Source organism: Chanos chanos, chromosome 4, assembly GCF_902362185.1.
Source record: "Chanos chanos chromosome 4, fChaCha1.1, whole genome shotgun sequence".
Lineage (NCBI taxonomy): Eukaryota > Metazoa > Chordata > Actinopteri > Gonorynchiformes > Chanidae > Chanos > Chanos chanos.
Window position 1 is genome coordinate 51,030,801 of NC_044498.1, and position 26,437 is coordinate 51,057,237.

At 42.6% G+C, this 26,437-nt stretch overlaps 2 protein-coding genes across 4 annotated transcripts; one reads left to right on the plus strand and one right to left on the minus strand.

Annotated features, from left to right (window-relative positions):
• Positions 1–1,319: 1,319 nt before the first annotated feature.
• inaa (internexin neuronal intermediate filament protein, alpha a) lies at positions 1,320–3,662 on the minus strand. The gene is made up of 3 exons (XM_030773006.1): positions 2,604–3,662; positions 1,761–1,885; positions 1,320–1,575 (listed from the first exon to the last, which is right to left on the minus strand). The coding sequence occupies exons 1-3, from the start codon at positions 3,660–3,662 to the stop codon at positions 1,320–1,322; spliced, it is 1,440 nt and encodes a 479-aa protein (XP_030628866.1).
• Positions 3,663–6,441: 2,779 nt separating this feature from the next.
• Positions 6,442–22,511, plus strand: nt5c2a (5'-nucleotidase, cytosolic IIa). Of its 3 annotated transcripts, XM_030770892.1 has the most exons (18): positions 9,563–9,685; positions 11,514–11,552; positions 13,123–13,196; positions 16,818–16,935; positions 17,083–17,178; positions 17,422–17,513; positions 17,716–17,773; positions 17,870–17,963; positions 18,099–18,152; positions 18,259–18,342; positions 18,644–18,685; positions 19,204–19,311; positions 19,665–19,731; positions 20,007–20,177; positions 20,728–20,779; positions 21,258–21,318; positions 21,452–21,628; positions 22,200–22,511. In XM_030770892.1, the coding sequence occupies exons 1-18, from the start codon at positions 9,585–9,587 to the stop codon at positions 22,470–22,472; spliced, it is 1,761 nt and encodes a 586-aa protein (XP_030626752.1). In that variant the 5' UTR covers positions 9,563–9,584; the 3' UTR covers positions 22,473–22,511. The 3 variants fall into 3 exon arrangements, with proteins under 3 accessions (XP_030626753.1, XP_030626752.1, XP_030626751.1); XM_030770893.1 differs by lacking the exons at positions 9,563–9,685; positions 11,514–11,552 and adding an exon at positions 6,442–6,457 and having other exon boundaries at positions 13,125–13,196; XM_030770891.1 differs by lacking the exon at positions 11,514–11,552.
• The last annotated feature ends 3,926 nt before the right edge of the window (positions 22,512–26,437 follow it).

The window sequence follows — 26,437 nt, forward strand, 5'->3', positions numbered from 1 at the left end:
CAGTGAATAAACATGAACAGACGTGAGGTGTTGCAGCAGGGGACAGGGGGACCTGGAGGATCACGGATTTGCTCCGTTTATTCGTGTGAAGACGTCTACCCTCCCACATGCTCTATAAATCTTTAAGGGGAGCGGGCCACACCTCCCCCTGTGCCGACCACTGTCTGCGTGAGGCAGCAGGGTGACGGGGGCACAGAGGGGACACGAGCACCAGAGAGAGGAGAGATGGAGAGAATAATTAATTTTATCTTCAAAAATCTCTTAGTGGAATGGAGGAGGAGGGAGAGGCGCCGTGCTGTCAGGGTAAGAGGTCATTCTGTGCCATTTCAAACAAAGCTACGAGGGCTCTCTCCTCTGACGAGCACAGCAGAGTGGACTTCTCCGCCCGCAGGAAAAACTGTCCCAAAAAAAAACCCAAAACGACGCACAGATGACTGATTATAACATGAAACACTGTGTTACTGGTGATTCTGAATGTGTGAGACTGAGACCCAGGGAAACTGTATTTGATCCTTCTGTGAGCTGTACCTCGTCACTCTTATCGTAGAGCTGATGACCAGATGAGGAAATAACTAAATGTCAACGTATTACATTTCTACACAAAGACAGAGGGGACCAGTACGAAAATGGATTAGTGAGTGCTATGTCTTTATTGATATGCGATAAAAATATCAATAAAAGAGGGACAAGAGGAAGAAATACCAGAGGGAGAGAAGAAAATACAGCGACAGACAGGATGGTATCACAGGGCTCCTGTGTTTTTACCACAAGGACACAGTATTTTAGACACGGGAAACAGTGACATTTGACGGTTTCTCTATAGAAATAGAAAAAAGGCAGTTATGTAAAAGTTTTCGTTTATTCTACAGTTGTTTTTATAAGTTGTAAGTCAGACTGTCACACATTTAATTTACTTTTTCCCTTTTTTTTTTTTTTTTTTGAGCCCTGGCATCACGAAACACAGCTAGAAATGCAGAACTATGAAACACACACACACACACACAGAGCAATTCTCACTCTATGCCTCTGGAATGTTAACTGTCTGGTTTGTTACATATTCTAACACAAATGCACACAAAAACCTCTCACAACCACAGTCATGTAAAATAGCAGTGTTTACAGCTAGTGGCAGTGTGTCTTGCTTTTAACATTGAGATAATCCAACATTCAGATAAATAACAAATCACACACTCTGGTTCAGAAATATACACAGCAGCCTATTTCTAAACCACATATCAGCACGCTACAGGAGGGTTACCAGAGTTAGATGTAGGGTTAGAATTTAAAGATTACGGTGACTGTACGTGTTTTTAACCGGTCTAGTTGACATCCGAGGCATCGTTTTTCTCCACCTTTTTGGTGAGGATAGTCTCCTCGATGATTTCCTCAAACGTCTCCCGTTGGGCTGCCACCTTGGACTTCGCCTGCACCTCTTCGTCCTTCTCTTTCTTCGGGTTGCGGGAGGAGCCCGTGTAGGAGCGGAGCGGTTGGCCGTAGTTGAGACTTGGAGCGTGGCTCGGGCCAGAAAAGGTCATTCCCGAGCTGAAGTGGGTCTCCTCTCCCTCTAGCAGTTTTCTTTGGATAACAAGGACACAGAGTAGTTATTCATTCTGCATTATAGTTATGCTCAAACCTTGCAAAAGTAAAGCTGTTACACTTGGGTGCTTCTGCCCTAATTTCAGTACCAATGTGGCCACGCAAGCGGTAAAACACTGAGAAGTATTCAAACATCCAAATGGACCAAGGGATTTGCACTGTACCTGTAAGCAGCAATTTCAATGTCCAGAGCCATTTTCACATTCAGCAGGTCTTGATACTCCCTAAGGTGACGCGCCATTTCACCCTTCGTGTTTCTCAGCTCATTGTCCAGATGCGTAATTGTTTCCTTTTGAAACACAGAACGAGTGAAAATGATCAATATTGAACTATTATGGAATATAACATGACTTGCAAAAACAATATGACTTAATGATTAATGAGACCACCAACTTCACCAGCTTTATTTGAATATATATATATAGATAGATATTTTGATTTAATAACAGCCTTGAAACTGATTGTGATATAATCTCGCGCGTGTAGTGCCAAAACCATGAACTCTTAACCCTACGGCACTTCGCGGGTGCTCATGAGCACGCGGTCTGCTGTGGTCGTATAGTAATCGGATTAACAAGGTGCTCTTACACCCTGGGCTAAATGCACTCCGTATTTCGCAGGCTAACGCATTATGGCAGTCTATTCACAGCGAGCGACATTAATCTAAATGAAAGAAAGTACATCGCTACAAAGTTAAATATAACACACTTGTAGCGTATTGCATGTCAAGGACTTTGCTGCAGCGTCAGACGTGACCTTGCAAGCGTGAATTCATACGGAACCCCCGGGTGAATCGGGATTCCCCCAGCCCGCGCGCTGTCGGCTATGTTCAGCACCATGGACAGAGGCCTTTGACCTTGATTTAAGAGGCTTTTTGTCATGTTACTGTATAATCTGTGTCAGTGAAATGGTCAAAATAAATGGACAAAATTCAGTCTGTATTGATCAGCAATGATTCAGTGTCAAAGTGTTTTTGGTAATGGAAACGTCTGATAAATTGTAGTTACCTGAAAACCAGCGATCTCGACGTTGTGTGCGTCTTCCATCTCTCGGATTTGGCGTTCTAACGATTCGTTCGTGCCTCTGAGCGTTTCGATTTCAATGGTCTTCGACTGCAGTTGGCGTCTATAATCGTTGATCTCTTCTCTACTGGCTCTCATGGCCTCGTTGGTTCTAGTGGCCTGGTCATTAAGACTAGCAAACTTAGTCTTATACCATTCTTCAGCAGACTGTTGGTTTTTGGATGCAAGAGCTTCGTACTGGCCACGGATCTCCTTCAGTGCCGAGGTGAGATCGGGTTTGGCTAACTCCACCTCAACAGAGATTTGGGCAGCTTGGATCATGTTCGTTAGCTCCGTAACTTCCTCGTCGTGAACCTTTCTTAGGAAATTAATTTCATCTAACAGAGATTCAACTTTTCTCTCTAAATCAAGTCTAACCATCGTCGCGTCGTCCACGTCCTTCTTATAGGACCTGAGGGTCTGTTCGGCCTCCTCTCGCGCCCTCAGCTCGTCTTCATATTTGCCGCGAAGTTTCTGTAAGTCATCATCGATATTGTCCCGTTCGATAAGAATCTGAGACTTTTCACTGTTCGCCTCTTCCAACTGCGCGCGAAGGTCCCGGATCTCCTGCTGGTATAGGTTGGCCAGCCGAGACGGCTCGTTCTGCCTCTGGCGTAGGGTCACTAATTCAGTTTCCAACACTTTATTTTGCTGCTCCAGATTACGCACTTTCTCAATGAACATGGCAAAACGGTCGTTGAGACCCTGAAGTTGTTCCTTCTCGTTTGTTCGAATGAGTTTGAACTCATTGTTAATCACCGATGTCTGCGAAAAATCGACACTGTCGCTGGGAACAGGTGAGAAGGAGGACGGCCGTCCTGAACGCCGGTAGTAGCCCAACGAAGACGCGCCACGGGAGAGAGACTGCGACCTGAAGCCGCTGGAAGAGAAGGAACTCCGCGAGGACGCGTTACTTAGGCGTGACGGAGAAGCTGTAAAACGGGGGGAATCCCCAAAAAATTTCCGATAGGAGGAGGACATGTATTGGTCTGAACCGTAACTCATCTTCGCGACGACTGGGAGAGGCTGAAAATGGCTCTGCAACTACTTATATAGGCTTAGCCCGACGGACCGTCCCAATCAATCTCTCCTCGCCATTCGCATGCGAGGCACCATCGCGCACCAAACATTTACTTAGCCCTGATTGTCAGAGAATGATAACTAATGCACATATTTTAGTCTGCCTCAAACAACAATGTCACTGGCACAAACGTATTAGAAGCAATAATAACCATAAGATAGACGTTGGCCGATGGAACTGTCCGTTTTGGTGCAATGCTCAACATGTTACTTTTGTTCTCTAAAACGCGTTTCCCCTCCTTGGAAGAATGAATGATTTTTTATTCTACGGCCACTGAGTTGCGCTGCAAATGTAACTAAATAAACAATTGCGCTACATAATGAAATCGTTGTGTCGGAGATTCTCTTCAAATGACTTAAAAATGAGTTATTGATGATGCACCTAGCGCTTTAACAAAAAACGTTACCCCAGAAACATAACAGACTGACTCAGTATAATTCAGAGTCTTCGATAAATACAAACATATACTTTTTATTACAGCTACCACGCCCACGTCGCCTGTAAACTTGATGCTTCTTGAGGGAGAGAGCAAGTATTTAAGTGACTCTACTGCCCCCTGTTGGAATCTCCTAATAGAAGAGCCCCATGGCTTCATTCTCTTAGCAAAACAAAGCCATAGGGCTCTTCTATTAGGAGGTTTACAACTTACTCTGAGTTAACTTAACCAGAAGTTACCTGGATAAGCCAGTTACCTCACTTCGTAGTACAGCCCTCTGGTATGACTTTACCCAATGCTTGTCCATAACCACAACAGAGGCAAAGGTTAATCTGCCTACTTACTGGATTCTAAAAACATGGTTATGTGACATGACTGCATGATGTGTTTATTCCAAACAACAAGTGGCTTGCATCATTCCCTTGACTTCATCACTATTGAAAGCTGACCTCCTTAAGTATAGGCAACAGAGTCATGGTGTTCATCCATAGTCACCCTCAACCTGAGCATGACCTTTGCCCCTACAGTCACGGAGTGCTCTCCCTGGTAATCCAGCATTAAACATGTTCAAAGGAAGATTCTCTCTCATTTAAAATGTCAGATGGCCATGGCGAGAGTATGACATTCCCTGTTCTACTTAACGAGAAAACGTAATTGTTTAAGGTAACTCCTTTTAGATTTTGTAGAACCTAGCGTGCAGCCTTCAGTGAGGCTATCCCGGCCCACTTACACTGCACCTCGTACTATGCTGGACTAATTGTGCCTGTTTTTCTTTCTTTATTATTACTATGAAAACGTCATCTATAAAGTGTTTATGAAATGTGTTCCAGTTCACATTTTATGTTGTAAACAGAGCCAAAAGGAAACATTGATCGCATCACTAAAGCATGAATGAACAGATTGAAAATGGGTATTGATGATTTCAAACACAGACTGCTATTATTATTATTATTATTATTATTATTATTATTTTAATTTTATGGTGTTTTTAGACTTCAGAGATGCCTTGGGACTCCAACACATAATATAGTGACCGGTGTCCTTACAGAAATAAGGCTGTCTCAAGTTTACACTGACTAGGAGAATGACATTAAACTGAAAAGCATATTTATTTAGTTTATTTTTTTCTCCAAATCCTGCTAGCTATGCTGACAATCTGTGGATTTCTTCAAGACATGAGTCCCTAATCAAGGACATGTTTACCCCCCCCACACACACCCTGGTTTCTTATCAGAGGCATGCAGTTTTTATATTATGTTTATTCAAATCTGTTTTGTTTATGTGGTTTTAGGATGGAAAAGGTAAAATTCCAGTTCACAAAGTTGGGTTTAAGAAGGTCTAATGACAATGAACGGATTCTGGTGTCAGGAAAGTTGGCCACATCTCACCAATGTGTGTAACTGAACTAGACTGACACCAAAATGGATGCAGACAGATTACTGGCCAGTGTCTCTGGCATGATGGGAGCAGACTGATAGTTTCTGACTAATTGAAAATTTCAGGAAAAACTTGGTGATACTAAGTTTGTTGATAATTCTGTCTTGCATTCTATTTTTTAAAATTGCCAATCGTAGCAAGGCTTCTCTCTTTTTGCCCTATAGACATGTTAACAAGTTTCACTGGCCAAAAACAAACTCTGTTTTGTATCCTGCAAATCAATCCATGATGTTTGAGGAAGCATACTGAAGAGACACCCAAATCAGTTGTTTATGTAATTAACAGCTGTCATTCATGTAGGGTTATAGGTTATATATGGGTTAATGTACCACCAGACAGGACAGAATCATCCAGCTTATTGTGAAAGTGAAAACTCTGCTCTCATTATTTAAAGTATATTTACCTCTGAGCTTTTGGAATACCAAGCTCTGGGAGACATAATTAGCAACTTTGCATGTCCATGTGAGTGTGTGACAGAAGTTTTGATTGTTTACTTGTTAAGCTTGGTCAAGCCACTTTAGCACTTGGTTGATATAACAATGCAACATTGCACATTCGTTTATGAGATGACAAAGTATTGATGCTCCACCACAACATAAGAGACAGAAAAGACTGTTTCCACATAACTGACCTTCATTACATCACTGTAAGGTTGAACACTACTAAATTTCACCAGCAGGTGTCGCCATGACACAGTGATACGCTTCTTAACACACATCAAAAGACATCTGAGAAAGGATTTCAAAGGTAACTATAATGTATCTGAAACTTTTTTTCATGTTAAGATGCACATTCTTGTTCCCTATATGATCTGTTCTTTGTTAGAATTAATGGAACGGGAAGGGGGTGGGGGGGGGGTGGGGGGTGGGACACACACCACGTGCAGCCCCTATGTAATCACTCTCAGCATTATACGACTTTGATGTCTACATTCACAGAAAGGATGAAGAGCTGCAGGCTGCTCACGTGGCAGTGCATGATGGGGAAAGGCCAACATCGTGTCAGTGACGAGGAGAACAATGCAGGGATAGAGAAAACTCTCTTGGAGTTGTCCAGATCTGGCTCTGACATGGATGGAGAGAAAAGGAACAGAAAAAATAGAGGTAGATTACAAGAATATTCCTCTACTCCTTCACACATCCAACAGGAGGGAGAGAGACAACAGAGATTGAGAAAAGAATACTGAGAGATAGAAGAAGAGAGGAAAAAACAGGAATAAAGAGGTAGAGGAAAGGAGAGAGGAGGGGAGAGGCAAAGAAAAGGGGTGTATTCTACCAGAGAGACCTGACTTGCATTGTGAATGTTTAACCCCAGGAGGAAGAGGCCTAAAGGACAACTGCATGCTCAGATCCTCAGGACCACACCGCGAAAAAAGAACACATTTCACAAAAGAACTCACGCACTATGAAAAAAGGAAAACACACTCGTACACATACAATATAAAACTTTCATTTAATTTTAACTATAAATAAATAATAAATACATACATATAAACATTTATTTTTATTTATTGATCACAAAAATAAATATAATAAAAAATGAATAGCGTTGTTTTGTTCTGTAAACAGCAGCTCTGTTCTACAGTGCAGCGCGGTCCCTGACTAGCCTACTTTGTCCAATATGTGTGTAATCACTATCCAAATTAGTTAACTAAATCAAAAGCTATCCTGCACGACAGCTTCGATCAAACTAATTAAGGTAGTAGCAGATGAGATCACCAACATTCAGTTATGTTTCACTACAGTTCGACATCAGATCCTGCGAAATTTTGCTGTCATTCCGAGGCACGGGAGAATGTTTATAGAGCACCCGTGAAGTGACAAAAACCGTTAAATGAACTGACTTGCCTGACGCTCGCATTTTCTATTAGAGTTTTACCACGGTAACGGAATCAAGCGATGTAGTCCCTTCACTAGATAGATCTTCATTACCAATTTTAACATGCAATCCTCTAGGAGCCTTGAATTAGCTGTTGAAGATCACACTGTTGACAAATCTCGGTGAAGATGAGCTTGAAATAATTTAATACACTTACTCCCATCAAACTGTACGATTTTTCACGCAAGCACCTTTGCATGTAATTCTGGGTGTACGTGTGCGTATATGTACATGTGCGGGAGAGCCTGTTTTCTGCACGTCCATTTTATTTGTCAATGAAATCTTCAAATCAAATTTTCATTCCCAATAACTGTTGTCTCGGAATACTCTGCCCAGTACAGCTCTAACACAAATCTAAACACACTGACAGACTACAATTTCTCTTTAGATTGAATCATTTCATTTAACACTTTTATTTTGAAAAAAAAAAGCCCTCTATGGTATTTTGGGAGCTGCCGACTGTTGCAGCATTCACATACTCAACACAGTGCTGCAGTTATTGCTGTAAAGGCAAGGAGGTGAGTGTTGTTTGCGGGCGAATCAACCTGAATAAAATAAATTGTTATAGCATTTTTATCTAGGCTAGGAGAGCGCTGAGAGAGAGGGAGCATAAGTTATTAGTAGCATGAAGGACTAGCCGTGTCACGTAGAAACGTTCAAATTTTTATTAATTCTAAGTGGAAATGCGATTAGCAAAACATTAGCTAATGAGCTGTCTTCCGAGGTGCCAAATCATTGCCTCTATGCTTCCGAGACATCGATGGCTGTCTGTAATATTACGGAACTAATGTTAGCTTAACTAGTTCAGTGATCGCAAATGGAATGAACGTTGCTTGTTTCCTGAGTTGTATTTATGTATCATCACTGTCTAATAGCAAAATACCCGACTTTTGGGTTGGATTGTGATTCTGCGAAGAAACGAGACATGTTCTGTAATCTTATGAGTAAGTTAACGTTACTGTTTCAAGGTGTAAGCTTCTGGGGGGGTTTTGTTTGTTTTATTTATCGGACATACCCAACACTGGCTACCACTAAAATATTGTCTTGAGTGTTTTTGACCAAAGCTTGACGTCTCATCGATTACTTGTTCATTCAGTTTTGATGGCTGAATTAGACAACTCAGTAACAAACATACGACAATCTTCGGATGAGGACAATGTTACTGTTGTACTTGAAATTCACTGTTCCACTACTCGCTCAGGATCACACTGTCTCTTGCATCTTTTTTGCAAAATATCTGCAAAGCATTGAATTATCTGCGCTGCGGTCGTAGCCTGCAGTTCAATAGCTGCTTAAGTGTCATTGCTGCACTGAAATACGCGCAGTTGTTTTTCTTGCTCTTATGTACCATTTGGAGCATTGGGAATAATGTGATGGTGTAGCCTCGCTGTGATCGGTTCTGAATTCATATATGACCGCACTGGATCCCTGTAAGACAAATTTCAGCCTCGCAGCTTCCTTCAAGTTAGTGTCCTTAATGGCCAATAATATAGGAGTCATAGAGAAAGTAGAGCAAAGACAGAACAGTCTGTCCTTGATAGTAAAACAGAACAGCCTCAGGGCAAACTCTCCATAAAAATAGTTAATTTCAGTCGAAGCGCACACCCGGTGACCCATTTGGTCTCATACAGTAAACCACGGACCTTAAAAAATTGATACGTTGATACTGTGCAGTTATTTTCGCCCCTACTCCCGTATGGAGGTTAAACTAAGGTTGTTGGAGAAAGTGTCGGAAACGTGTGGGCCGTTACGTCATTGTTTGTATCACTCACTAGAAATAGCAGTTGGAGTAGCGGTCAGAGTGGAAAATACAGCTGTGTGGAGAGCGGGGAACAAATTGGTGCACGAAACTATCGCCTTGCCAAGGCAGAGACTGCGTTTGAGTTTGCTTCGTTTGTGTTTACGTTTTATATATCCTTTGTCTTGGGACGCTAATGATTACAGTGTTACAGCGGTCAGATTGTCTGTCTGTCTGTCCTCAGTTTTGTCACTAACTGAATTTTACTTTCACCGTTTGCAGACATTATGAGCTTAATTAAAACTGTGATCTGTTGTCGCACGCACAGAAAACAAACGGTTATAAACGGTTACAAAGATGACGACTTCATGGAGCGATCGACTGCAGAATTATGCCGAACTTCCCGCCAATATGGATGGTTTGTCGATGAAGAAGTACAGAAGGGAGGCCTATCACAGGTATGAAACGCCGATGAGCTGTGAATGACGTCGACTGTGAAGGCATAGTCCAGTGCTTACATTAAACTTTTTTTTAATTTTTTAAATTATTGCGTCAGATCCAACTAATCCTGACACATGCATACAGCATCAAGCTTACTTTACTGTGTGCTGATGTTTTGTTTTTGTTTTGTTTTTTTCTTGTTCCCAAGTAGAAGGAGAGTAGAAGTGTGATTGTTTATTTTAATGTCTTCATTTGCACCATACCTCAGATGTAAAAAATAAATAAATAAATAAATAAATAATAAAGACATGACAGTGTTATTGGCAGATTTTCACAACCATCTGACATGAATGTAGTCCAAATATGAGCCAGTTGGGTTTTTATTTTTAACATGTCTTTAAAATGGGTCTGTGAACCACGGGAGGGGTGCGGTTTATTGAGAGGTACTGTAGATGTCTGTAATAGACACTGTAGAGTCACAGCGTTATTCTTAATCGTATGTTTGTTTGTTTTGGGGGGCGGGGGGGGGGGGTGTTCAGCGTTGTTCTACCGCATACTGCAGAAGATTATGACAGTGATCGTTTCTTTCAAAATGGAAAAATCTGGAATGAAGTGTAGTTTATAGTACGTCTAGTAAAATGGGTTTTTGAATCTGCAGCAGTTTGTGGGTTCGCCCCTTTTTTCTCTTTTCTTTTCCATCTGTTTAATCACAGTAAAGGGCAAGTATGTGGTCCGTCCCCTCGCTATTTGGACTCATTTATGGTGCCCGTAAATGTTTTTGTTTTCATTTCTGCTCGAGCCAAATAATCCTGTTTAACTTTTTCCCACTGAAATATGTGTGCCAGTGAAACTTGGCTTGATTTGGCTTTTTTATTAAAAGCATGAAGCATTACGAGCATATATTCTCATTTACGGGAACATTTCTGTGTGTGTTTGGGGGGGAAAATAAATAATAAAGTGAATGTTCTGTGTTGATGTACAGCATGTGTCAGACAAAGAGGGTGAGGGATGCCTAGACTGTTGGTGTGTGTGTGTGGCACTGCGCTGTGTTTGAATGTCGCTTTCTCCTCTGCCCGACGCCAAACGAACTCTTTTGTGAATGACTGTGCCTGTTGATGTTCATCTGAATTAAAATAAAAACTCAGCAGGTCTCAGTAACAAAGCTGTCGGAAGATACTGTGTCAGACAGGGCAGTAAAGTCGCGTTTACCTGTTTAGAATTGTCTGATCATGTTTTTTTGTTTGTTTGTTTGTTTGTTTTTTTTTCATGTGTGTATGTTTGGGCTGGGTAGAAGCACAGTCACTCAATAATTAAACGTCCCGTTTGTGTGTGTGTGTGTGTGTGTGTGTGTTTAAAATAATGATAATTGAAGGAGTCAGAGACCAGGTGCTAGACTGATGTTGCACTTTTACAAGAGCCCTGTAATTCACCAGGGACACACTGACAACCAGAACTGTCTCAGCCCCCAGTGAGTCAGACACTGAGGGAGATCAGTGATGAGCTAAAAGATTGTTAAGAATGAGCTCTAACTCTAATTGGTTTCCATGCTGGAAACCTTACAGCAGGACTGTGATCATAGTGGATATATTGACCTCACAGTGCATCCTGTCTGTGGATTGAATTCGCTAAATCTGTAACAGTATGTCAGTGTAGTGCACAACCAGCAGCACTTCCACCGTAGGCCTGAGAGGTAGAGGAATTAGAAGGCAAAAACAGGGGAGTACAGATGATTTTCTTTACTGCCTGCGAAGCCCTCGAGTTCGTTCAATGTTGTTGATATGGTGGATGTTAGCAGATGTGGCTATGATGGTAATGTGTAGCAAATGCACTTCCTTTATTACAAAGCTCTCCACTGGATCTGGCCCAGTGTCATCCTGCAATGAGGTATGGTCATGCTTTTGTTGTTGACCTGCGATACTGACTGCCTTTTTTTTTTTTTTTTTTTTTAATTGTATTGTATTTAATGTTGTATCCATTGAACCATCATAGTACTACTGTAATAATGAGAAATAAAATCCATCCACACTGACTTTTCCCCATTTTGCTGTGAACTTGTGACGGTGGCCCATACAAACCTTTTTTGTTTTTTGAAGCTTTTTTTTTTGGTTGGGATTATTCGACTTTGTGCTTTCTCTCTCTCTCTTTCTCTCCCTCTCTCTCTCTCTCTCCTTTCTCTCTTTCTTTCACACATACACACCATACTCCCATGTTCTACTTTAATGCCATTACCTTTTTGACATAACTTTGCCAGCAATCTAAGTACAAAAGGAATTTATCACATCTGAACAGAAACTTCATGCTTTGTGACATGTGATTTGGTGCCTGTGTGTCATTGTGTAGAGCCAGAGTTCATATCTGTGTATTGGATTAAATTTACGATGTTGGTGAGAAAGACCATACAAGCCTATTAGGCTGGCTAATGTTCTATATTTTTCATTAGGCCATGTGAATGTGGCTTCAGATTCTTAAGTCGATCCCAACACAGCAAGATGTGAATTTATCAGTTTCTGTTATAGGTGTCTCTTCATCTATAAGCTTATAATAAATAAGATAAGTAAGATTTATTTGTAACGTTCATGGACATTTCTGTGCTGTTACGTTGTTTATTTACAGCCCCTAACTCCAGGGATGGGTCAGGGGGATTTTCTTGTTCTAGAGAGAGCTGATATGAGAATGTTTAAAGTGCTTCACTGTTAGTCCTGTGTGTATCTGCAGCCTAGAGTAGACTGGTCATGTCAGATCCTTAGGACTCACACGGATCTGATTTTACCTGAAATATGATCAGCTGAAGCTGAGGGAGACAGCTTTCCAGCACCATAGATTTGTAGTGTTGAAAGACACGGTGCCAAGAGCCTGAAAACCGTCAGTTCCTTATTTCCTGATGCTCTAGGTTATAAACCTTTTCCTCTCTCCGCTCTGTAACTGTGGGGCATTTTTGAACCGGGGTTTGGAGGCTGTGAAGTTTGTAGTTCAGATGTGTGGGGCAGACTATTTGAGAACTTGCATGCTTTTGTGGCTTGTTTCTGTTGTATTTTGTGTTGCTTTCTATGAATAGTCAGGCTTTTCCTTGGTGCTTAGATTATTCCTCTGTCATCTTACAGTGGATGTATTCAATGACCTCTCCTCATTTTCCTAATTTTCACTCTTACTAACTTAATCTATAATTTAATGAAGAAATATTGTTTTTTTTTCCCATTGTGTGGCATCTATAAAAAACAAAGATGTATTGTATTTTTGTGAATAAGAGGATCATTTTGAGTAGAACACAGGCAGTAAATGCATAAGAGTCCTGGTTTAGCTCTGCTTTTGATCTCAGACATGTCTCAGTTGAAGTCAGAGGTCTCTAGGAACATCTTGGAACATCTAGGAACATCCCTGTATCCCATATAACAGACTGTTAATCCACAGTAATCCGTATAAATTACACTCATTATTTTATTGTTTACCTCCTCAGAGTTTTTGTCAACAGAAGTTTGGCCATGGAGAAGATAAAATGCTTTGGTTTTGACATGGACTATACTCTAGCAGGTGAGTGTTTATGGCAATCCCACAGTACCCATCCCACCGTAAACACAGTGTTTCCAGAATGCTTATATGAGTCCAGACACAGAGTGCACAGGGACTGTATGACGCTTATATGAGTCCAGACACAGAGTGCACAGAGACTGTATGATGCTTATATGAGTCCAGACACAGAGTGCACAGAGACTGTATGATGCTTATATGAGTCCAGACACAGAGTGCACAGAGACTGTATGATGCTTATATGAGTCCAGACACAGAGTGCATAGAGACTGTATGACGCTTATACGAGTCCAGACACAGAGTGCACAGGGACTGTATGACACTTATACGAGTCCAGACACAGAGTGCATAGGGACTGTATGACGCTTATATGAGTCCAGACACAGAGTGCACAGAGACTGTATGACACTTATATGAGTCCAGACACAGAGTGCACAGGGACTGTATGACACTTATACGAGTCCAGACACAGAGTGCACAGGGACTGTATGATGCTTATACGAGTCCAGACACAGAGTGCATAGGGACTGTATGACGCTTATATGAGTCCAGACACAGAGTGCACAGAGACTGTATGACACTTATACGAGTCCAGACACAGAGTGCACAGGGACTGTATGATGCTTATATGAGTCCAGACACAGAGTGCACAGGGACTGTATGACGCTTATACGAGTCCAGACACAGAGTGCATAGGGACTGTATGACGCTTATACGAGTCCAGACACAGAGTGCATAGGGACTGTATGACGCTTATACGAGTCCAGACACAGAGTGCACAGAGACTGTATGACACTTATACGAGTAGAGATACAGAGTGCACAGGGATTGTATGACGCTTATACGAGTCCAGACACACAGACACAGAGTGCACAGAGACTGTATGACGCTTATACGAGTCCAGACACACACACAGACACAGACTGCATGGGGACTCTACGATGTGGACGTGTTGAGCCACTCAAATGCTCAGTTCATAAATGGATCTCGGAGATAAATATAAATATAGGACATGGTTAGCCAGTCATTTGTCTAATTTTGTTAGCTGCACATTCTAATGTGCAGTGAGGCAGTCATTATCGCCAAATAAACCCTGACATGGTGATGGGGCGGGGGGGGTCTTGAATCACCCTGAAGGAGTTTATTTAGCATTAATGACCGGTATGCTCTACATTTTCCCACTAATTATACGGCTAAACGTACTAAAGAAATCAAAAGTTTGACACAAAATATTGATTTAAAAATGATTTTATTGCTTCCGCTAAAAGTAAAATAGTCCGTTAGCATCTATAGCAACGGTCTGTTATTCAGAAATAACAGATCATAGAATGTCGCGTTTGACCAATCAGAATCGAGAATTCAACAAAGCCGTGTAATAAGAAAACATTAATCACAGCTGTTATTTTTTTGGTAACATGATGTAGTATCGTATGTAGACACATTTTTCCAGAATGGTCCAAAGGTGGTTTCCTGTAAACAGGGAAGGCAGTCTGGTGAGATGAACAACAGGGAAAATGTATTTGGAAGAGTGGAGTAGTCGTGTGGAATGGAGAATGCCTTGCTGATTTTATTTACTGCCCTCAGACGACCTGATCCCAGGCCAGCCCAACTGGAAATCGCCAGGTCATTGAGAAAGTCCCGGCTCCGCTCGGTGGAGTCAGTTTCTTCAAGGAGAGCGGTGATCACACAAACATGGAGATACAGTGTCACCCTAAATAACTGTCGCTTCGTAAATTAGCCCAGGCCAATAAGAGATCCCTCAAGGGGAGAACTGGGTAAATGGGGATCGGGAAAGTATTAACTGCCAAGGCCTCCGCCACTCGACCCTAGCACGTACCTATGATGGGCTTCCTGTGACCTTTGACCTTGTGACCTTGTCCTGCCTTTAAAACACTTGCACCCATAAAACAAGTGTTAATGTTTACAGGGCTTTTTTTTGGGGGGGGGGGGCTGTAATTTCACACCGTGCGCCGCCAGTTGTGGCTGTCGGCAGTTTTAGGAGGTGACCTTTCCCCGTAAAACCGCCTCACCTTCATGTGCAGCGTTCCCTCTAAACCCACTCAGGTATTGGACGGCGGTGTAACTGTGTCCGATGACACAGCTGTGTGGTCATTTGCTCCGGTCTTTCGAAGCCCAGTTTGAACCTGGATATGAATTGAATTCGCCTGAACTGACGTGAAGTTGATTATTTAGAGATTTATAGGCCTAAGACCCCTCAGCGCATAGTTTAGATTTAAGCTGTCAAATGTTAGTAACTGAATGTAACTGTATAGCCAGACTGGTGGACTGTTTTGATTGGCTGTGCTGATCTCTGCTCCACTGATGACCAGCCTGAAATTCATGGAAGGACAGAGAAGTGAGGGCAAACCGTCTCAGTTTCAGCTGTGTTGGCATTCTACCATCTTTCTCTCTCTCTCTCTCTCTCCTTTCTAGCTCTTTCTCCCTTAGGCAAAGTGACGTCTGCCGTCTAATCACACTGCGCTGAACGGACAGTGTCTCGTTCAGACTGACTGCCTTGGCTTACAGCTTGAGAACGGTTATTGACTGTTTTTGAGTACTGCTCAGGAATGACTCCTGTTGCTCGTGTTGTGGGATTAAAGACTACTGCTCTCAGTCCTCATGCTTGGACACCAGCTTTAGCAGGCTGGGATGTTCCACGAAACAGGGTTTCTCAGGTAGCCGGCCGACTGAGGCCAGCTGTCAAAGCTGTCCAGCGGGAGAAGGAGGAGGCGGCTAGGAGAGCAGCTAAGGGGGCGTTCTGATTGGACGGTCTGGACGTTTGGCAGAGGGGAGAGATTTTGCTTCGTGGAATAAAGAGGCAGCGCCATGTGACACCAGTGAAGCGGTAACAGCCGTGAACCGTCACACTGTCACTCCAAAGTCCAATTATAGAGCTTAACACGCGCTGAGCATCTTCAGGCCCGGCGGGAGAGTCCTCCGTAATTGTACGGGCCGGAGGGAAGATGTCGGTATCGGTGGAGTGTGTGTGGCTGAGGGGGGAGCAGCAGGTTTAAGATGGGCTGTGATGGTCCTGGGTAACTGGACATGGGCCATGGCAGAAATGAAAGAGTGTGTGTGTGTGTGTTAAAGAGGAAGGATGTGTCGAAGGGGAAGTTGTGTGAAAAGGATTGTTTTTGGTTTTTTTCCACTGCTGTTTGGTACATTTTTTTGTGTCCTTGAGTAATAAAATGACCATGTGTTGGCAAATGTAATAGTGCAGTAACACTGACCGCATAAAGAACAATAGACAGTCGCCAAGTGTGTAATTATGGTTTCGGTGATATGTGTAAGACTGTTACGTATGATATTGGTGTAAACGATTGGATTTGGAAACACTTCTGTTCTGCTGTGTTTTTGCAGAGACTTAAGAGATGAAGAATAACAGTATTTGTGCTTGAAGAATGAGAAGTGAGAATCATAGTTTAAATTTTGTTTTTATTTATAGTGTAGTTGGGTCAGTGCGTGGTTCTGGACCGTCAACAGATCAGCAGAACTTCACTGAGCTCAAACAGACGAACTAGGCTTTATCAAGCCCAGAACATCGTGGATTAATTCCCCACTGTTACTGATGCGTTGCCCTGTCTTTTCCTCAGAGTGTGTTTTCCGTTTTCTCCCCTGTCTTAGTGTACAAGTCTCCGGAGTACGAGTCCCTGGGCTTTGACCTGACCGTGGAGCGTCTGGTTTCCATTGGTTACCCACAGGAACTCCTCAACTTTGTCTACGATCCTGCTTTCCCCACCAGGTCAGTTATTAAGTGTATTCAGTGTATTAGTTCAGCAGACTATTGAGCGCTAAACACTACAGTGCACTCGAAGCACAAAACTACTGGTGGAAAAATAAAAATGCACTGGCAGGAGTGGTCTAACAGTTGTGTGTTTGTCATTGACAGAGGCCTTGTGTTTGACACCATGTATGGGAACCTGTTGAAAGTGGACGCCTATGGGAACATCTTGGTGTGTGTACATGGCTTTAACTTCATGCGTGGGTGAGTAGACCTGTGGTCAGTAAAACACAGGCCGCCAGCCATAAGCAAACACTGGAACTCACACACGTTTGTTTATCATACCTCATGGAGCAGTTCCGCTGACTCATTTTGTCATTTGTGGTGAGACGTCTTCTCGACGGGCGGAATGTTTCCGCTGTTCCCGTGAGGCCCTGAGACTGCGTCCCTCCGCTGCTCTGGGCTCTGTAAATGCATTTAGACTTGTTTTTGTCTTTTGTCTTCCAGACCAGAAATAAGGGAGATGTACCCAAACAAGTTCATTCAGCGTGGAGACACAGAACGCTTCTACATCCTCAACACGCTGTTTAATCTCCCTGGTAAAAAAAAAATACACACACTGCTTTTAATGGAAATGACATATTGAATTATCTCTCATTTCAAAGACTGCCACATCCATATATCTGTGTTTCAATGATCCTTTTTCTTTAGGGTATTTTTATTTCAAGTTATGTAGATTGGTAAAATTATAAATCATAATTATTGTTGTTGCTATTATTATTATTGTTGTTGTTGTTGTAGAAACCTACCTCTTTGCCTGCCTTGTTGATTTCTTCACCAATTGCACCAGATACACAAGGTATGTCATCTCATCTTATCACTGGATGACATTTTCTCAAAGTACTGTTTTGTACCTTCATATGGATGATTTTTGATCCTAATCTTCCCCTCACAGCTGTGAGACAGGCTTTAAAGACGGAGATCTCTTCATGTCATATAAGAGCATGTTTCAGGACGTGAGAGACGCCGTGGACTGGGTCCACTTTAAGGTACGACAGAACTCCGCGTGCGTTCACTTAAGACCACCTACCCTGTGTTCCTTTCTAAAGGCCACGTCACTGGCAAGAGAACAGGTCTAGTCCTTTTGGCCTTGTTATGTTACCTGGGTTTCTGTTACGTTTCAGGGATCATTAAAAGAGAAAACAGTTGAGAACCTGGAGAAGTATGTGGTGAAAGACGTGAGTATGCGTGCAGTCACTGAAGTGAATGAAATGATGTCAGAGCGTAGCGTTCTTCTCTAGCGTTGTCGTGGTAACAGGCCGGCTCTCCGCTTGCGTCACTCAGGCCAAACTGCCCCTGCTGCTCAGCCGTATGAACGAGGTTGCCAAGGTGTTTCTCGTCACCAACAGCGACTACAAATACACCGACGTGAGTGTGAAAAACTCTCCGAACAGATTGTAACCGTTATGTTAGAGTGCACTGTCGTACCCAAAACTTCAACATCGCTATCAGTCAGTGTGACGCAAATTCACTCATTTTCAACAAAGTTTCGTAGATACCCTTAGTGAATTCAGGTTTTTTTTTAGTCTTTTATTGTTTAATCTTGTGAGGGTTTTTCTTTCATGACGATGTCGTAACCAGGAATCTTGGGTTTGCTTTCCTTTTATTTTTGATTTGCTGTATTGATTTTTGTTTTGTTTTTTTTTTTGTTTGTTTTTTTTCCTTTCAGAAAATCATGACTTATCTCTTCGATCTCCCTCACGGTCCAAAAGTAAGTACTAGCTCTCCACATCCTCTGTTTTTATAGACATCATTTCAGTCCTTGTTCTTCACCTCTGTAAAAATAGCAGTGTTTTCTGTGAGCGTCAGGGCCATGTGAAATTCCACCAGACTTCCCTCACAGTCAGCGTGACGGCAGCTGTTCCCCGGGAGGGTTAGTTCACACAGAGAGTCTCTGCTTGTGCAGTCCTAACCTCTGCTGCCCCTCCACTACACGCTCTCATAACACAAGCAGTCTCTCAGTGATGTCACCGTTTGGATGGAATTTCCAAGATTCTTTCCTCTATGCAGCACTGGAGAAAAAAGCCCCTCAAAAAAAACCAAACAAACAAACCAAAACAACAAAAAATAAATCTTTGTTAGTCATGAGCCAGACATTGAGTTTTGTCCAGTGGATTTTGTCCTTATTGATGCGTTTTAGCACAGATGCAAACTGGGATTAGGAGTCACCAGTCTGTAACCTGAGTGGGCATTTTGTCTTTTTTTTTTTTGTTTTTTTCTCTCCCCCAGGCGGGCATGCCCCATCGGCCGTGGCAGTCCTATTTCGACCTGATTCTGGTGGACGCCAGGAAGCCTCTGTTTTTTGGAGAGGGCACGGTGCTGAGACAGGTGGACACGGTAAGACCCCTCTGAGATTCCTGTATTTACGCGCATCTGAGACACAGTCATGTTTTATTCCCTAGGTCTCTGTCCTGCTGGTCAGACATTTACATCCTTATTTGGGCTTTGGTTAAGTCAGCCACACTTCCTGTGAGTTTGCATTTTAGAGACGGACTGAATTTTTTTTCTCTCTCTCTCTCTCTCTCTCTCGTTTTTTTCCACTCTGTGTCAAACACCTTTTCAACAGTGATTAAAGTGGTGATTGATACAGAGTCTTTAAGTGATCCTGAATCAATTCACTGAGCCACTCCCTTTATTAAATTTATTTATTTTTTCCCTGTTTTTTTCTGACATGGGCTCTGTTTGTGCAGACCACTGGAAGGCTGAAGATTGGGACCTACACCGGCCCCCTGCAGCACGGCATCGTGTACTCTGGAGGTGAGACGCAAACCAAACCGGCCTTTTCATTCACACATGACCTGTGACTGCTCTCCAGCAGGGTCCTGTCCTCTCTCCTTAGGACTTTTAAGCCATTGTCTTTACCTAAAGTTTAGCAGCTACACATGTTCAGTTCAGTTTTATGTATTTGTTACAATTCACTTTGTCACTGGTCCGTACCTCAGAGCACCAGGCCTGTGAGTTCAGAGAGTGAACTGAAGGTGACAGTAGCAGTCCGCGTGTGGTGTGAGTGAAGTATGCGTTCGTGTCGGCAGGTTCCTCTGACATTGTGGGTGACCTGTTGGGGGCCAAAGGGAAGGACATCCTGTACATCGGCGACCACATCTTCGGCGACATCCTCAAGTCGAAGAAGCGTCAGGGCTGGAGAACGTTCCTGGTGATTCCGGAGTTGGCTCAGGAGCTGCATGTGTGGACGGATAAGAGCGGTGAGTGTCCGTCGTGAAGGAAACGCAGAGTCGGCTCTAATCAGAGGGAACACAGCCAGTCTGCACTCGGGGTTCCCCGCCCCTGTGTCGCAGCTCTGTCTGTGTGACACAGCTCTGTGTTCTCTGTGTTACAGTTCTATCTGTGTTCTCTGTGTCGCAGCTCTGTCTGTGTTCTTACAGTTCTGTCTGTGTTCCCTGTGTTACAGTTCTGTCTGTGTTGTCTGTGTAACAGCTCTGTGTTCTTACAGTTCTGTCTGTGTTGTCTGTGTTACAGTTCTGTCTGTGTTCTCTGTGTTACTACTCTGTCTGTGTTGTCTGTGTTACAGTTCTGTCTGTGTTCTCTGTGTTACAGCTTTGTCTGTGTTCTCTGTGTGACAGTTCTGTCTGTGTTCTCTGTGTAACAGCTCTGTGTTCTTACAGTTCTGTCTGTGTTGTCTGTGTTACAGTTCTGTCTGTGTTCTCTGTATTACAGCTCTGTCTGTGTTCTCTGTGTTATAGCTCTGTCTGCGTTCTCTGTGTTACAGTTCTGTCTGTGTTCTCTGTGTTACAGCTCTGTTTGAAGAGCTACAGAATTTGGACATTTTCCTGGCAGAACTCTACAAGTGAGTAGCTTTTGTTCAAGCCTTCATTCAGCTCTATGTTAGTGTAATGAGAAGTAAAGGTCAAAGACTGTGTGTGTGTGTGTGTGTGTGTGTGTGTGTGTGTGTGCTCTCACAGTTTGACATTAAGATAAAAGTGAACACATTCCTATCTATTTTTATATGTATGGCTCAGGTCCCCGCTCCCTGTCCAGGGTCATTTTGTTCCTGTGTGATGTGTGGTGTTGAGGTTCAGGTTTTAACACAGTGTACTCTGGGGCTCTGATGTGTAAAAATGAATGATGGTGAAGTCCTGCTCCCTGTCATCTAGAAAAAGTACAGTGACAATGTTACTCTGGAATTCTTCAGACTTTCTTTAAACACACTTTATACACACACACACACATACATACACACACAGTCTCTCTCTCTCTCTCTTCTCTCTCTCTGCATCCCTCCATCCTTCTTTTTATCCTATGGCCCATTTTCTCTCTCTCCACAGACATTTGGACAGCAGCAGTAATGAGAGACCAGATATCAGCTCCCTCCAGAGGAGGATCAAGGTACTGCACTCGGAATGATTGATTATTCAACATGTTAATGCACACACACACACACACACACACACACACACACACAGAACAAACCTGACGATAAAATGACTGCTGAACAAAGGCTTGTGTTTGACACGGGCAGAAAGTGACTCACGACATGGACATGTGCTACGGCATGATGGGAAGTCTGTTCCGTAGCGGCTCGCGTCAGACGCTCTTCGCCTCTCAGGTGATGCGTTACGCCGACCTGTACGCCGCCTCCTTCATCAACCTGCTCTACTACCCCTTCAGTTACCTGTTCAGAGCCGCCCACGTCCTGGTGAGTCACACACACACACCCCCCTCCAGCCCCGCCCCCTCAGTCAGCGTCCGCTCCGCTCACACAGCCAGGCCCCGCCCGCTGTAATCTGGATTAAAGGAGACACACAGCCCTTTAGACATGTGGGCCCAGCCTCACCTGGATCTGGGCATCTGTCAGGACCAGCAGGGCTTTTTCAGTCAGACATTTAGATTTTTAGGGGATGGGAGTTTATGTGTATGTATATACACATTCATACAGAAATATAAATATATGTATATATGTGGGTGTGAGTCTATATATATAATACAGATAGAGGGACTATTTTGTATATATTTACATATTTGCATATTTTATTTTACGCTGACTTAGAACACTCTTAAAAATGACTGATTTATGGCCATTGTGCTGTTGACACTGAGTGTCCGAATAAACAATAGTTTAACTGTGAAATGGGTGAAAAAAAAGAAAAAGAAATGGCATTGCTGATACTGTTCTCGCTGGTTCACACCAGAGGGGTTGTGTAGGGCAAAGAAACACCGAGATGTGTGTGTGTGTGTGTGTGTGTGTGTGCGCGCGTGCGTGTGTTCAGATGCCTCATGAGTCTACAGTGGAGCACGCTCACGTGGACATAAACGACACGGAGTCACCCATGGCAACGCGAAACCGCCACTCCATAGACTACAGAGACCAGGAGCGAAAGCGCCACCAGCTGACACGCTCCATCAGCGAGATCCAACCCCCCCACCTGTTCCCCCAGACGCCTCAGGAGATCACCCACTGTCACGACGAGGACGACGACGAGGAGGAGGAGGAGGAGGAGGAGGAAGAGGAAGAGGAGGAGGAGGAGGAGGAGGAGGAGTAAACAGGAGAGAAGGGGAATGGGGCACTCCCCCGAAAGCTTTGGCCGTCGCAGTCCCGCGGTCACGGGGGGGCGGGGGGCGGGGATAAGAAAACGGTTACTGTACCAGTGTGGTCACGGTATTCATTTCCTGTTTGTTTAACCATGTTTCATTTGGTGAGACAGGTTCATGTTTATATGAGTGGGATTATTTTTTTATTCATTTTTATTCATTTTAGCTAAAGAGTTTTGTCAAAGAGCTTTTCTTTTAGGTCCTGTGTCTTAAGTGTATTTTATTGAACTTTAGCACTAGAGTCCACAGAACTGCTGTAATGAATCCTATCATTTACCTACTTCACCTCAGTCGAATTTTAAAACTTTTTCTCTCGTTTATGTTTTTTTACATGCTCCCACTGACATTGCAGAGTACCAGGATGTTTGCGTCACACTGAGGGAACAAATGCAATTTATGTGTGTGTTTTACACACACACACACACACATGCACACAGACACACACACATGCACACATACACACACACATACACACACACACACACCCCAGTGGGAAATGAGTGCTGCTTATTTTGAGATAGTACACTTGCATGCATGTGACAGCAGTGAACCGCATGCTCTTTCCTGTATGGGATAAGATTACATCATCATATCTGTAACCATGTTACCAAAGCCTTTAGCTAATGTCTCCCTGCCTGACTGCACCTCATTCATCAGCACACTTCTCTTCTATTCTGCCTGACAATACTGTATGTTTAACACCTTTTTTATTTTTATTTGTATTTTTATTTGTGAAGAAAAAGAGGAAAAGTAAGGGAGAAGTGAAGTATGCATAAATGTGTGTGGTTAGATTGGGCTAATTTGAGTTTTGTGTAATGTATCATATGCTGTCATTGCATTCTCCATGAGCTGCTCCTTACAAAATGCAATATTAATGGATATTGTGTTACTTGGCAACCACATCAGTGCACAGAACTCCACTGTAGGGAAGTTCTCTGGAGTATTTTGTCCTCTCTCTCTCTCTCTCTCTCTCTCTCTCTCTCTCTCTCCTTGCTTTCAGGTTTAGTGTCACCTTGTTACTTTGGTCTACTGTTACCAAGCACTGCATCAGTGAATTCAAGCAAACGTGTCCAAGCACATGTCAGCCACTGCCTTAGAGGTGATCACAGACGGTTGATCACAGATAGTCGATCACAGACGGTTGATCACAAACGGTTGTGCATTGATTCATGGTTACCTGTAACAAAAACTGTGTACTTAAGAGTTGTGGGTTGTTTTCTTTTTTTTTGTCATTTTCTGAAATGCAGAGGGCATGCGTGTAAGTTTCAGAGTGTGTGTTACGGTGTGATGTGTGTCATGTGTTCTACAGTGTCAGTACTGAACACAAACTCTGGAAGAAGTGAGTAAGGGGACCAAAAAAAAAGCCAAAACAAACAAACAAACCAAACCCAAGCAGTTCCTATGAGTTCTCTGTTAAACTATTTGTTTCATTGTTTGTATGACTCTGCTGCTTTATTAGAATAGGCACTGTGTGTGTGTGTGGGAGGGGGGTGCTTAGGGCCTGTGGACACAGTTTTGCTCCTTTATGAAAGTGAAACGGCACTGCGTGTCTTTGTTCATTCTGGTCCTAACGCAGGACGGCTGCACGCGGAAGTGTTCCACCGTCTGCTTGTGAAACTGCAATTTGGTCCGTCAGCAAAACAAAAAAAAAAATTCAGTTACATGTTGACATCTGTTACACTGACTTTCTCCCTTCAAGTCACAGATTTCAAAACTAGATTTTGTTTTGGGAGATTTGTTTATCTATAACCTTTTTTTTGAGAGAGAGAGAGAGAAACGATTGTTTTGTATATATGTTATGGCGAAGGATGCATCCAGCCATATAAATGCCTGTCTTTACGTTTTTATGGGAGTTCTACTGCATCATATGTATTTCTCTGACTGCTCCTAAGACTGCTTTTACAGAAGTGTTTAGAGCTGTCGTCTGGGGGGGGGGTGTTTGACAGAAATGTTTAGAGCTGTCGTCTGGGGGGGGGGGGGGGTGTTTGACAGAAGGAAGTGTTTAGAGCTGTTGTCAGGGGGGTGTTTGACAGAAGTGTTTAGAGCTGTTGTCAGGGCGGTGGGGGGGTGTTTTGAAACTGAGCCAAAACGACTTTGTTCTCTGTCATTAAGTTTTCATATCCCGAGCAGAGCGTTTTCCCTCTTGCATATGATTTTATAAGGAAGGTAAAAATGCCATGTGTGTGAAAGTGCCTTGCCTACCACAGAGTGCAGTGCATGCAGGACAGTGTGTGTTTGTGTGCGCGCGCGCACGCGTATGTAGGTTTGTGTGCGCGTGCGCGTGCGCGTGAGTGGCAGTGAAAGGCGTCACAATCACAAACATACCTCTGAGCCTGAGAAAACGGCTCAAGTTGCTTTTTACTCAGTGTGCCCCTCTGAGCTCTGTCTTTAGCCTGCCTCCTGCTGGTTAAAAGGTTGTACTACACTTTTTTTTTTTTTTTTTAATTTTAAAGTTGCATTGAGCAAGACAAATAACTCTGGAAGAGAATAAACATGCACGTTACTTTCTGTTACTCACTCTTTTTTTCTCTTTTCTTTTCTTTTTATTATTATTGTTATGTTTCATATCAGGCCTTCCTGAAGCCTGTGAGGTCTCACGGTCAAAGTATTTTTTTTTTCCAGCCTTGCTTCATATTGACATGAAAGTTTGTTTTATTTTTTTTTAAATGATTTTCTTAATTTTTCTATTCTTCTTTTATTGAGCATTGTGCATGTTCTTCAGTTTTGTTTTGTTTTGTTTTTTCAGTTTTGTTCAAGAAAAAAATGAATAAATAAAAACAGGACAGTTGTAAAAAAAAAAAGAAAAAGAAGGAAGGAAAAAAAGCAGTAAAATGTGATTTTAAAGTTAAAAATAAAACGAACTGCTCTTGGTTTGTTGTTGTTTTCTTATTCTCTTATTTATCTTTCACCCATATGACATTTTAAACTGCTATTTCTACAAATGTGTGACTGAAGAAATAATAATAATAAAAAAAGAAACAAACGGTTAAAAAGACTGTCATATTGAAGGACACAAGATGCCAGTGATTTCCTAGACTCGGGATTCACCGTGTATAGACAGCTGTATGGCGCAAATGACGACACCGTTATAATCCACACTAGACTGTTCTTAAATTTTGTGGGTTCATCTGTAATCACGTGGGAGCCGTCCGCTCGTGGCGAGTCAAGATGTTTGTGCTGTGTTGCCACCTAGTGGCCGCTTTATGTAACTCAATCTAATATACAATATAAACAAGCGCGGTTGTGAGAGTTTATGTCAATCCGTTGTGTTTACAAGTACAAAGTAATTTCAAACATATTTGTGTACCTGTATGGCGCTCAGCATATTTAACAGTACTGGGTTAAAAGTGGACCGAACACAGATCTCAAAATAGTTCATGTTTGGAAGACAGAGAGAAGTTTACAAGTGTCAAATGTTTTTTTTTTTTATTGTATTACCAACATTCATCTGCATAATATGTATAGATCTATTATAATATTATATCTTCTCCTTGGTAAGATGTAAGCATACAACACTACAATTTATATATCTACTAACTATGCTTCTACACATTCAAGATTCAGAATAGCAGCAAAGAACAATGGACTCAAACCACACATTGGAGCACCATTTGTTTAGTTTCTGTTTTTCTGTTTTTTTGAAGTTTCCATTGAAGGAGGAGCCGAAAGAAATGTCCTCTCAGAGAATGTTTTTCCGTATCGTGAAGACATCCCCTTAAAGGAGTTTTTCCGCTCTCATGGTTGTGAGGAACGTATGTGGATCTGTTATGGTTTCTGAAATGAGCTGGCATGTGATTCGATATCTGTTTGAAGAAAGAGGGTCATACAGGAGGAGTGAGTAGAGATTTGATTTCACTATTAACCCGCAAGACGATTTGGAGTCTACACACTGTCACGTTCTATAGGCTCAAAACCC